Source organism: Monodelphis domestica, chromosome 2 (assembly GCF_027887165.1).
Source record: "Monodelphis domestica isolate mMonDom1 chromosome 2, mMonDom1.pri, whole genome shotgun sequence".
Taxonomy (NCBI): domain Eukaryota; kingdom Metazoa; phylum Chordata; class Mammalia; order Didelphimorphia; family Didelphidae; genus Monodelphis; species Monodelphis domestica.
Genome location: NC_077228.1, coordinates 292994934 through 293009324, shown reverse-complemented (window position 1 = coordinate 293009324; position 14391 = coordinate 292994934). Strand labels below are relative to the sequence as shown.

The 14391-nt window shown below is 34.1% G+C and overlaps 1 protein-coding gene across 12 annotated transcripts in view; it reads right to left on the bottom strand.

The window, feature by feature from the left end:
• Positions 1–14391, bottom strand: part of CD2AP (CD2 associated protein) — a 192871-nt gene that overhangs the window by 145031 nt on the left and 33449 nt on the right. For all 12 annotated transcript variants that reach the window (XM_056818371.1, XM_007484044.3, XM_056818369.1 and 9 more), the window contains exon 2: positions 4416–4576. In XM_056818371.1, coding sequence (XP_056674349.1) covers positions 4416–4576 — 161 coding nt within the window. The remainder of the gene's footprint in view (positions 1–4415; positions 4577–14391) is intronic.

The following is a 14391-nucleotide window of genomic DNA, read 5'->3' as shown; positions in this document are numbered from 1 at the left end:
GGGTAATACAGCTAGTAAAATGTCTGATGACAGATTTTAAATCATGTCCTTCCCAATTCCAGACCTAGAGTTTTATCTACTATGCCAGGTAGCTATCTCTATGTATACGTTAATATTAGCATACCTCAATGGCAATAACAGTACTATATAAGCATTCCGTGGAGAGAAAAGTTATAATTTATCACCTTAAAGAATTTAAATAGTAATTTTGGTATATAATATCCCTTTGTGGTTATATAAATGCTCTTATGCAGTTACAAACATATACAAAGGCAATATGGCATAGTGGATCTGTCCCATCTATTAGTTATTTGACTCTGGGTAACTCACTTCATCCCTTAGTAATCCAGAAAATTCTCACAACTCTGAATTGCAGAGATGCTAATTTACATTGGAAGAGAAATTTGGTCATTGGAAGGCTCCCTATAATGGCAAATATTCACAGTTCATTTTTTTTAAAAGCACAAATATTTCCTGTGCATCTACTATATAAGTGATATTATATAAGGTTTTTATTTTGGGATATAGCTAAATAATATTTAAAACTGCTCTTGCTCAGTAGAATTTCATACTTTTATAAGAAAAAGACAGCAATGGACAATGCCAAACATCTGATACAAGATGACTGAGTGAGATGACTGACTTGATCAAGTCACAACGTCTCAGTGACTACAGCAACTATCAAATCCTTTAAACTACAGAACAGCTGTTGTCTTGCATTGGAAGAAGTTCTCCCCTCAGAAGTTTTCTATATCAAACTAAACTAATATCTATGAAAGGCATTAAGTGTCAAATGAGCCATGCAGATCTTCCTCATTTCTTGCTCTTTTATGAACTACTAAATATTTTTATGCTTTGTATTAGTTTGTTTAAGTGACTTGAGAGTTGAAGGTTTTCTGGACAAGAGTAATTAAGAAAGGGCCAAGAGAATTTAATACAGAAGAGGGGAGGAGGCTGCTATCTGGAATGGGGCAATTGTTGCAAACTCTTATTTAGTGTACTGGGGGTGGGGGAGAGGGAAAGTGGATCTCATCCCCTTCACCCTCCTGGGTTGCTGACCTGTCAATCAACATTTTGCAAATACCATAGTTGCGCCAGGGTTTAAGTCTGTGAACATCTATGAACATCCTGAACTGTCAATATAAGAAAGGGAGCAGGTCTTTTCTGGGCTTTTTGGACGGACTCCGGCAGGGAGAGACAGGTGACAGGGGAAAGGAGGATGCTTACAGGCTAGGCTATACATGGTCTGAGAACTTAGAGTAAAGGATGAGATTTAAATCTATGTTGAGCTACCTTTTCTATTAATAAACTTTATGAAAAATAATAACTGGTAGATATATTAATTTCTAATAACAACATTAGGTAATTAGGGAATTTAGGTCTAAGTAGTAAGTTCTCGGAGCCTGTAGGTGCATGATTTCTTCCGTGGATGAGAGACAGCAAAAACTACCTTGGGAAAATCTGTAGCACAAGTATCTCTGAAAAAGGACTAATTCTTCAAATGTGTAGAGAACTAAAACAAATTCATAAAAGTAATTCTCTCATTGATAAATGGTCAAAAGAAGATGAACAGGCAGTTTTCAGATAAAAAAAAATCAAAGTCATCTGTAGTAATATGAAAAAATATTCTAAATCACTTCTGATTAGAGAAATGCAAATTAAAATAACTCTGTGATACAGCCTCCTATCAAATTGGCTAATATGACAGAAAAAGAAAATGATAAAAGTGTTAAGAGGGGAATTGGAAAATTCAGATACTAATCCACTGTTGGTGGAACTGCAATCTGATCCAATTATTCTGGGAAGCAATTTAGAACTATACTCAAAAGACCAAAACTATGTACACCCAGGTATCCATCAAAACAATAACTAGGATGATATCCCAAAGAGAACAAAAAAAAGGGGGGGGGGAGACTATCTGTACAAAAATATTTATTGCAGCTCTTTTTGTAGTCACAAAGAATTGGGAATTGAGGAGTTGTCCATCAACTGGGGAATAGCTGAACCAGTTGTGGTATTTAATAATTATGGAATACTATTGTACTATAAGAAATGATGAGCAGGATATTTTAGAAAAATCTGGACTTACATGAATTTATACAAAATGAAGTGAGAACCAGAACATTATACACAGTGCCATTAGTATTTCTTAATGAACAACTGTAAATGACCTAGTTAGTTTCAGCAATGCAGTGATCTAAGAGAATCTCAGACATACATGATGAAAAATGCCATCTGCCCTCTGAGAGAAATGAGCAACTGAAACATCCTACTATATTTCATTTTCTTATTTTTTTGAGATCTCTTCTACAAATGACTAATATGGAAAGATATTTTACATGACTGTACATGTAAAACTTGTTGTTTTTACATGTAATAGAGAAAAAAATAAAATCTTATCTTTTTTTAAAAAAAAGATAAAAAAAATTATTCTGGGAAGACTTGCAAGCCCAGAAATCAATAGTAGAACCCTTTCTTCTCTGTCTCTGTGCTCTAGTCACTGGGGCTAGTCATAGGATTTACTGTATACACTTTGCCCAAAGGTTGGCTCAATATCCCATTTATGGAAGGGAAATGAGCAAGGTACTAGACGCTCAGAGGAAGAAACTCTAGATCAATCAGTTCAAATCTTGGCTCTGTCACTGTATGACCTTGGAAAAGTAATTTATCACACTAAGTCTCAGTTTCCCCATTTAGAAAATGAAGATATTATACTGAATGTTCTAAGGTCCCTTCCAGTTTTAAATTTATGACTCCAGGATCCTCACACAACATTGAAATGCTCTAAATTTTTACAAAATCATTGTTGATAATGAACAAAAACCTGTTATCTGAACTTCTACTATCAATATTTTTCCCAATAGTACTTCAGAAATGCCATGAAAGGGGGCAGCTGGGTAGCTCAGTGGACTGAGAGCCAGGCCTAGAGACAGGAGGTCCTAGGTTCAAATCTGGCCTCAGACACATCCCAGCTGTATGACCCTGGGCAAGTCACTTGACCCCCATTGCCTAGCCTTTACCACTCTTCTGCCTTGGAGCCAATATACAGTATTGACTCCAAGATGGAAGGTAAGGGTTAAAAAAAGAAAGAAAGAAATGCCATGAAAAAATCCAGATATACTATTTCTTAATCTTGTTGTTCAATCATTCAGTCATGTTTCATTCTTCATGACTCCATTTACCATACTATCCATGGAGATTAATTGGGCAAAATTACTAGAGTGATTTGCTATTTCCTTCTCTAGTGGATTTAGGCAAACAGAGGTTAAGTAACTTAGCCAGAGTGGTCACACAGCTAGTGTGTGAGAATGGATTTGAAATCAGTCTTCTTGGCCCAGCTCTCTATTCACTGAGCTACCTAGCTACCTCCTACAAACCCAAAGGCACAGTTTTGAAATTAGAAGTTATTGTTATTATGAGTATTCCTAACATCTGTGCCATCTAGCAGCCCTTTCTTAATCTAGCAGCATAGTAATCCTATCAAAAGTGGAAATGAGAAAATCTGGAGATCTGGAGAAAATATGTCCTGGGTTCTTAAGACTTAAAAAAACTAGTCCTAGAGTCGAAATCCAAGTTCAAATTTGACCTTAAAACATTTAGTAGCTACTATGATTGGGCAAGTCACTTAACATGTTTGGAATCAATTCTTTCAATTGTAAAATAAGAATTATAATAGCATCTAACTCCAAGAGTTGCTGGGAAGATCAAAAGAAGTAATATGCCTAGAACCATGATGGCAAACCTATGGTATGCATGCTGGAGGAGGCTGCTCCCCTCCCCTTCTCGAGCCCGAGGATATTTCTCACATGAGTCCCTCTGCCCAGTAGCACTTCCTCCCTCTCCTGTCTGTGGTAAGGTTCACATGAAGCATGAGAGTTACAGTTTGGGCACTTGGTCTCAAAGGTTCACCATCACTAGCTTAGAACATACTATACACTATAATTAATAATAATAATTCCAAAATGTTACTGAGTTTCAATAGCAGGTTCACTAATCTAAACAGGATCTTAAAAATCAAAATTTTTTAATATTTCAGTAGAAAAGAACTATGAAATACTGTAGCCATTTGGGTTATAGAAGATTATTTAAACTAATAACATTTTAATCAAGAACAGTCCTTATAGAAATGCTGCTTTTAAAAAAACTGATAAACGTGAAAATGACCCCAAGGTTAAAAAAAAAAATCAGATCATCTCTCCTATAAAGCAAAAAGCATACAACTAGGTACTTTATAACAGACGTATAAAACATTATTGTCCATCACAACACAAAAACTCAGCTAAGTAAATAAACGTGTCTAAATGATGTGGCCTATATTTTAAAAGGTTAACACTAAATCTTTTCTACTATGCTTTCTTAATATAAAGCTCCAATTTCCCAAAAGAAACGGAAAAAAGTTATCAAAGCCTACTTACCTTAACAAAATTATCAGGAAACATTCCCCTTCTTCCATTTAGTTCTCCTTCCATCCATCCCTCCTCTTCTAGTTTTTTCACATTTCTGATAATCTCCCCAACTCTAATGGTCAATTCATCATCATGTACTGCATCATAGTCATACTCCACAATATAGTCAACTGAAAAAAAAAATTAACCACCATGATTTGTAAAATAATCAAAATGCACCATGTACTAGATTAAGTTGATTATCTTAATTTAGTCATCTCAATCTCAAATTAGTAAACCCGTCAAAAAGATCCCATTGGGGGAATATGAAGTCTCTAACCTTCTGAAGACATCTATTCTTTTTCTGTTAAGGAAAATGTTTCAAATTTTAAAACTTTTATTGTTTTTTTAGTTCGCATTTTTGTTTTGGTGGGGAAACAAGGGGAAAAATCTTTAACGTCCCTGTTTACTCTGACATTTTATAAGGTTTTTTTTTTACATTTGTAATTAATTAATTTAATTGATTTAGAATATTTTCCCTTGGTTACATATATAATTCATATTCTTTCCCTTTCCTCCTACCTCCCATAGCCAATGAGCAATTCCACTGGGTTTTACATGTACATGAGGTTGTTTTCAATTGTTTTAATTTTTCTTTAAGTTACTGTAACAGATCAACACAATTAATGACTTTGCTCAAGCTTTCTTAAGACAATGTTCAATAAAGAATATAAATTACCAAAGGAAGAATTCAATTAAACAGTTGCAGAGAAACCGGAAAAATCAGATAAAATCAGGTTTATCACATACAACAATAAAGTCAAAATGGATAAACAAACTGAAGATAAAATGCTAACACTATAAAAAATGTAAAGATCTAAATTAGGTGCATAGAGAGGATAAGGAGCTAGCCTGGAAGACAAGAAGACCTGGATTCAAATCTAGTCTCTGACACACACTGGTTATGTGACCTTGGCTAAATCACTTAATCTCTTAGTTGAAAAAAAGAGTTGCACATCAATATTACAAAGAAATTCAGTCCCTCTACCCAAAATATACATATGGAAATGCTATAAATATTTAAGACCCATAATCATTTCCACAGATAAGTGGTCTGAATCTAGTGTTTTATTTTCTATTTCTTTGTTTTTCTACTTATTACATAAACAAACAGGTCCCTTATGAAAAAATATTCCAAAATCACTAAGAGAAAAGTAAATTAAAACCATTTCAAGAGTACACATCACAAACTAATTGAAAAAGAAAACTAATGATGAACTTGGTCACATTGGAAGGGCTATAAGAAATGTGCACCTTAATACATGGTGAAGCTGTAAATTGATTTAGCCATTCTGGAAAGTAATTTGACAACTTTTTTTTTTTTAAAGCAACAACACAACATTTTGCCCTTTATATAGTAGATGGAGTACCAAACAAATTCAGGAGACTCAAGTTCAAATGCTACATCATGTTTTTTCTTCACATATTTACTACATTTGTGGAACCTGGGCAAGTTGATTACTTACAGCCCCATTTCCCTTATTTGTAAAATTAGAAATAAAAATAGCACTTGCCTCAGAGTTGCTATGTGAGGGTCAAATGAGATAATATACATAAAGCCTATTGCAAATCTTAAAGAATTATGTAAATGCTGAGTAAACTGGTTCATGAATGTAATATATCAACACATGCCAGAACAAAGCAAAATTCAGAAAAGCCTGGGATGACAGATGAACTGAATTGAGTAAAGAATTCAGAACCTGGAACCAACATACACACCTATCTTCATAGTTGTATATAGAAAAAAATATATATATATTTATACATATATATTTATACATACAAATATAGAAAAAGGCAAAAAAAATAAAATTGTACACTATATAAGTATAATGACCTGCCTTTTTTCTTTTCTAAAAGAAAAAATTCTTGTTGCAAGTGATAGTATGCTGAAGAGGGAAAGGGAAGAAATATATTTGCCAATAACAGTGGTATAAAAATAAAAGATCTCTATTAAATTAGGATTATGTGACCAAAAGTTAAAATTCAACCCATAAAATGTCAAAATTTTTATTCATATGCTCTAAGTCTCCATAAGTTCCGTATAGATTTTTTTGTCCATTCATTACCATTCACTTATTCTCTTATATTTGGAGTTCTTGAGTCATGGTCTTCTGGCAGTCTGGTGAAGTCAATGGACTACTTTCCAGAAAAATATTTTTAAACACACAAAGCAAAATATATAGAATTAGAAAGGAAATTATGTTGGGGAAAAAAATGCATTTTTTTCCTCCAATCCAAGTTCAAGAAAGGTTTCATGGAGCCTGGGGTTATAATGAAGAAAATGAGGAAGAAGGAAAGAAATTTTTGTAAGGAAAAGATGAAGAAAAAATTTTTTAAAAAGACAAGTTGAAGAGGAGGAGAGGAATGGGGATCTTATTTGCCTATTTAACTGAAGGGAAAAAAGAATTTCATTAACTAGATAAATAAAAAAGGGATTTTGAGCCCCAACTGTTTAAAAGACTTTAACATAAACATTGTTTCCCACACCTACCTATTTCAATAAATATATTACAACTTATTTGACCATTTTTCTACTGTAGTACTTTTATAATGAAATTATAAAAATCTAGAAGCAATGCTGCTATGAAAATCTTTGAAAAGACTGCTTTTATGATTCTGATAACTTGTTTTGACTATTTTTCTAATATCACTATCTCAAAAAGTTTATAAGTTTATAATTCTTCCAGTAATTAACATTTCTCCATACTTCACACAATAATGAATTATTTTAATTACTTTTGCTAATTGACAGGAGTGAAATGGTACCTTAAAAGTTTTTTTAACTTGCATCTATTCAGGAGGCACATTATAAATTGGAGGGCTAAGGAAAGACTTCATATATAGAAGGTAGTACTTGAACATCATCCTGAATGAAGACAAGAATTCTATTACACATGAGGAGGAAACACATGCATCACAGGCATGGACTGGGGGTGGAGGGTGGACAGTAGTACAAAGGCAAAGGGAACAAGAGATGAAGTGCAGTGTATGTAGATCATAGAAGCCAGTTTGGCAGGGTTACTTTTATAGGGAGTAATGTACAATGATGCTGGAAAGACTGGTTAGGATAAGTTGTGAAGTGCTACATAAGCTTTTATAAAACTAACAGAGTTTATATTTTAACCTACACAGGGACCAGCAGAGTTTACTTAGAAGGAGAATAACATAATCAGGTCTGGGTAGTTGTATAAAGTAAAGGATAGACTGGAGGGGAGAAGCAATCGAGGCAGGGAGACCAATTAGGATAACATTTTAAGACAGAGGTAGTGAAAGTCTAAACTAAGATGGTAACTGTGAGCAGAGAGAAGGGATAAGATGGAAGAAATGTCATGGAGGTAGAAAAAGCAAAATTTGGCAGCTAAGTGGGAACAAGAAATTTAAAAAACGGTGGCTTGACTTTTATGTCAAGGAAAATTTGGAAGAGGAATGTGTTGGAATAGAAAAGAATTCAGTTTTGCCTATGTTGAGCTTGAGATATCTCTGGGACATATCCAGTTTGAAATAATTTAATGGGCAATTTGTGGTTCTGGATAAGAGCCTAAGGAGTCTTTAAGAGTCATCTGCATAAAGATGACAAATTCATTGGAGCTAAGAAGAAGGTCACCAAGACTATAAAAAGTAAGAGGGGCCAGGGTAGTGTCCTTCATATACTGCTGGTCTTCCTAAAAGTAAAAATAACTTCTAGTCTCCAAGAAGGCTTACAGGAGAGAATGGGTGAGGTGGCAAAGGACTGAAAACAAAGGGGCAATCTCAGTTCAGTGATGGGAGGGGTTCCTACAGAAAGAAGAACATTCCCATGGGAAGAGAGATATTCTGTAATGAGGAACCTGGCTGTATTCTGCAGAATCTAGAGCTTTTATTAATACCCCTACCTTTGAGAGAATATTATCCCTTTGTAGTCAGCATCCTCCCTCAAGAGAAGGGGAATCAGAACCCTTGGGGGAAAAGGAAATCCAAGAGTGAAAGAGCATAGACCACAGAAACAAATGACTTAAGATTTTGGAGTTTTGGTTTTAAAAGATTGCTTTATTGTGTATAATGTTCTCTTGGTTTTGCTCATTTCACTCTGCATCAGCTCCTGGAGATTCTTCCAGTTTACACAGAAATCCTCCAGTTCATCATTACTTAAAGCACAGTAGTATTCCACTACCATCATATACCACAATTTGGTCAGCTATTCCAAAATCGAGGGACACCCCCATCACTTTCCAATTTTTTTGCCGCCACAAAATGCAGTTATGAATATTTTTGTACAAACATTTTTCATTATGATCTCTTTAGGGTACAAATCTAGTAGGTATTCCTGGATAAAAAGACAAGCATTCTTTTAAAGTCCTTCAGGCATAGTTCTGAATTGCCTTCCAGAATGGTTGATTCAATTCACGACTCCACCAGCAATGCATTAGTGTCCCTTGTATTTACTTTCCATAAGTTAAAACACTGTCCTATTTCTCCCCAAAAGAACCTACACTTCTTTGAAAAGGGACTTTTTTTATTTCTGTCTCTATATCACCAGTTCCTGTAGAGGCAGCATGCTAGAGTGGATAAAGAATTGGCCTCAAATATAGGAAGACTCAGTTTCCAGACTTACCTTTAGACTAGCTCAGATGTAGACAAATCTAACAAATAATTTAAAAGATAAAAACAAGAATTAAATTAAGGACCTAAGAAGAATTTTTTTTAAAAATTAGAGATGATAGATTTCTGGTGATCAGAAAGAAGTTGAAATACTTCTGAGCCATTCATGGCATCTTTACAAAAGCTGGCAATATATTTGTGGGAATGGAAACCTCAATCCAAAAAATGCAGAAAATTGGAAATGCTAACCATACAATTTATTGTCTACAATGCAATGAAAACTATATTCACAGATCTTTGAAGAAAGAATGAAAACTTAATTTGAGACTAATTTAGTTCTAAAGAATTGATGTAATAGAGTTTCTAAAGGAAACTAATGAACAGTCAAAATGTCCAAATTAACAAAAGAAATAATTGTTTAAATTAAAAGAGTTTAAACAAGCTACAAATTAGTCCCTAAAAGGGCGGCAGGGGGAGAAAACTCCTCCAGAGACAGATTATTTATAAAGGAATTCTGTCAAACACTTGAATAATCATTTATATTCTATGAACTTTTAACAAAAACAAGCAAAAAAAGGAAAAGGAAAAGTGACCTATTCAAAACTCAATGATACAAATAGAATTGTAATGCTTAAGGCAAGGAAAACCAAAACAGAAGGGAAAAAAAAATAGACCAAGATGTCTGTCTGATGCAAAACCAACAATATTATCAAACAAGCTGCATATTTAAGAGATTACACATCATGACCAAGTTGGAGTTATATCTGTAATACCAAGAAGGCATAGTAGGTTTATTTAAATGTAAGAAGAATTATAAAAGATTATGCTAATTACAAAAATATTTTTTTAAAAACATCTGATATAAGGGCAACTAGGTGTGGGGCTCAGTAGATACAAAGTCAGACCTAAAGGCAGGTTCAAATCTGGCCTCAGACACTTCCTAGGCAAGTCATTTAACTTCAACTGCCTAACTTGAACCATTCTTCTTCTACCTTGGAACTGATACCTGGTATTGCTTCTAAGATGAAAGGTGTAAACCTTAAAATTTCAAAGTTTTCAACAACAACAAAAAACTGTTTTCAAGATACAGAAAAAAGTCTGACAAACCTACACCTATTTATTAAAAACAAACTAGAAAGCAAAGAAAAAAATGGAATTTTCTTTAATAGATTAAATAAAATCTAATTAAAATGATATAAAATATAGATAATGGAGAAAGGTTAGAAATCTGTTTAATAAGACAGAAAGGCAAAGATATCCTTTATCACTTATTTGATATTCTAGAACTACTACTTGCAGAATCATTAGAAAAAGAAATCTAGTAAAAAAAACATAGTAAAAGAAACTAAATGACTGCCTTTTGCAATTTATATGACAATCTATAAAAGTTGAGTCAATTAAAAATTAGACATTAAATCCAGGAAAGTTAAAGAATAAAAGATAAAATCCACATAAATCATAAACACATTTCTATATTATCAACAAAACCCAGCAGAAAGAGATAGAAAGGAAAATTATTCAAAATAACTATAGAGAATACAAAATACTCGAGTGACTACTTACAAAGAGAATTAAGGAGTTATGGTTGTAATAACAAAACATTCTTTACAAAAATAAAACATATAATTGGAGAAATACTGTTTAAAAAGGTAGGCCACACGTCAATATAATAAAAAGGACAACAGCACCTAAATTAATTTATTTATTCAGTGATAATCAGATTACCAAAGAATTATTTTTTAGAAATAGGAAAAATTAAAGACTCAGTAACAAAAAGTCAAAACTATCAAAGGAAATAATGAGGAAAAAGTAGGAAAGGATATATTAGATTCTCAAAGTGATAATCTTCAAAACAATTTGGTACTGGTAAAAAAACAGTATTCAGTGAACGTATTAATAACATAACATGTAGATACCTAGATAGATAGATACATACATACATGCATACATATATATGGAACTGATTAAAATTTATGAGTCATTACCCAAAAGTTAATACCCAGTTTTCAAAGGAAAAAATTCAAGTTAGGAACAAATGAAATTTTAAAAATGCTTGAAACTACTAATAATTAGAAAAATGCAAATTAAAGCAACTTGGGTTCTACCTAATACCTACCACACTAGCAAAAGTAAAAAAAAAAATCATCATCATTGAAGGAGTTAGGGAGAAACTGGTACATACTGTAAGGACCTCAGTAGATAACCCAGTAAATTAATAAGTCTATCCATCCCAAATGAATCAACACCAATCCCTATAATTGTGTAAGCTCCTTGCTCCCCCCCCCCCCCCGATAATTTCTGGTTCTTCTATATATGCTTCAAGTCCATCAGATTGTCAAAGTTGACAAAAATAAAAAATGACAATTGTTGGAGGGATTCTGAGAGAAAAGAAACACCAATTCATGATGATGGGGCAATCAATGGGTCCAATCATTCTGGAAAGTAATTTGGAAGAATACCTAAAGACACTAAAATGTGTATACCTTTGACTGAGAGATACCATTATCCCCGAAACGATAAAACAAAGAAAAAGATCCATATGCACAAAAATATGTATTAAATAACTTTTTGTTGCTGCAAAGAATTAGAAACATGGTGGATACCCATTAAATGGGGAATGAACAAATTATATAGCATATTGATATAAATAAAAATAGCATTATTTCCTCCAAAATGACCAAAAAGAAAAAATTCAGAGAAATTATATTAACATATGTCTGTGTATATATAACCATACTGATTTAATGCTGAATTGAGCAGTATATACCGGGACAATAATATAAAGGAAAACAATTCTGAAAGACTTAAGAACTCTGATGAATAAAAATACTTTTAATTATTGCCAGTTTTCCCTGGAAGAGGACCATTCCATAGACTTCCTCCTGCCCTCAATATAATTGAAAATGTCACCCTAAAAAAGAACTACATTTCCTGGGGGCCCACTGACTTCCTGTCATTACATACATTACGTATATAACAGGTATGTACATTACATACCTGTAGACAGGGAATAAATATCCAGTGGGCAGTCCTTCCTGGCTCTTTCTTTGGCATGCAGCAAGTATGGTGGCGGCAGTAAGGAGGGGATTTTGAAATGGATGATTTAGCCATAGAAACGAGGTCTTTATTTTGTATCCTCTTTATTCCTTGATTTCTAATTATCATTTAATAAACCTCCTAAGATATAATATTTTTATTGAGATTTAATTTTAAATTTTACACCTCCAGGGCTCAGTCCCCCTCAAGGTTAGGCACTCAATACAACCCCATCCCAGCCAAAGCTTGGGGAGAGAGAGTCAGAGCTAGGAGAGAATGAGGGAGTGTGGGAAATCAAATCTGTTTAATGAGAATTTGTAAAGCAAAAACTATCTATACTATTTTATTTGATCTTTAATACCATAACAAAGGCAAGACAGGATGACTTTTAGAAGAAATGTATTTTAACATGCTACTACTCTGCCTCCTTGCAATGGTCTTGTTTTCATGAAAACAAGGCAAATGATAGGTTTATTGAGACAGGCAAAACTACCATATATCCTAGAATAAATTACAAACTTCAATAATGAAAAGATATCATTCAATTGAAATAAGTGATATTTGAAGAGAAATCCTAAAATAAAATTAGTAATGAAGTGTAAGTCTCAAAAACACAGGCAGATGGGACAACTTCCAGTCTGATAATGATCTATAAGTTTGGGGATCAAACTATCCAGCCGTCTTAGCAACAGACAATGTTGATCACTAAATATTCAGCAATAAAAAGACATGTGGCCTCACTTCAGATTGCTGCTTTATTAAACATAAGCTTTGAACTTTCTCTTCTTACTATGATTCCACAGAGAACATTGACTTCTGTCAGAAATACTTTATGGCAAATGGCTCAACCTTTAAAATCACAGAAAGGGACCTCTGAAGCCATCTAGTACAACTGCCTGGATTTAAATGATGAAAAAATGAGACCCCCAAAAAATTGGAAAGGGAGGGGATGCCCTAAGATAGGGGAATGGCTGAACAAATTAAGGTACATGTTGGTGATGGAATACTATTGTGCTCAAAGGAATAATAAAGTGGAGGAATTCCATGGGAACTGGAACAACTTCTAAGAACTGAAGCATAGTGAAAGGAGCAGAACCAGGAGAACATTGTACACAGAGACTGACACACTGTGGTACAATCAAATGTAATGGACTTCTCTACTAGTAGCAATGCAATGATCCAGGACAATTCAGAGGGACTATTGAGAAAGAACACTATCCACATCCAGGGGAAGAACTGTGGGAGCAGAAACACAGAAGAAAAACAACTGCTTGATCAAATGGGTCAATGGGGATATGATTAGGGATATAGACTCTAAATGATCATCCTAGTGTAAATATCAATAATATGGAAATAGTTCTTGATCAATGACACACGTAAAACCCAGTGGAATTGTGTCAGCTATGGGAAGGGGTTGGGGTGAGGGGAGGCAAAGAACATGAATTTTTGTAACCATGGAAAAATATTCTAAATTAATTAAATAAAATTTTCCAGAAAAAAAGACAGAAACCAACATTGGAGAGTGATTCCAGAGCAAAGGTTGAGTGTTACTTCATTAATCATAGAAGGGAAACCATGGTCTGTCTGATGGTCTAGTTCGGCTAGGTTAGATAGAAGCAGCAGAGGGCAATGTTTACCAGTTCTCTAGCCCTAAGAATATTTTAACAGCAATGTAAACCTTAAAATTTCTTAGACTTATAAATGTTGGAAATTTCACCATTGGGAAATTTCATACTTGGAAAATTTCTTAGTGATAGTCTATTGGAATGTGAACCCCATTGGCATGGGAGGTTCCTCCTCCTCCCTTCTTAAGATTACTTTAGGACAGAAACCTTTTGCTGAACAATGGAAAGGACTTTGACCTATGCTTAAGCATAGAACAGGAATTTCTTTGAGTCATGATTGATTTTAGAATTGATACAATGGAGATACTTGGAATGACAGAACCAAGTCTTGGAAATTGCAATCTCCACCCTACTCAGTCCTAACAGGATTTAGGAAGGGCTGCAGCATAGATCAAAATTTAATTATTCCAATCTCTACCCTACTCAGGGTAACAGGATTTAGGAAGGGCTGTAGCAAAAGATCAAGATTTAATTATTTGAGAATATGACCTCCAACAGACATGTGCAAAGCCACAGGCCTCTGGGCGGTCCTGGGTTAAGCTAGAGCCACCATTGGCACAGGGAAAATGATGGACAGTGATTGGTAGATGTGAGAACTGAGGGGAGGGAACTTGGGATGGTTTCCTTAAAGATAGGGGGGTCTGAGGACTATGAGGTGGTTGGAGAGTTTTGGCTCTGAGTGGTTGGAGAGGTTCTCTGAGAAG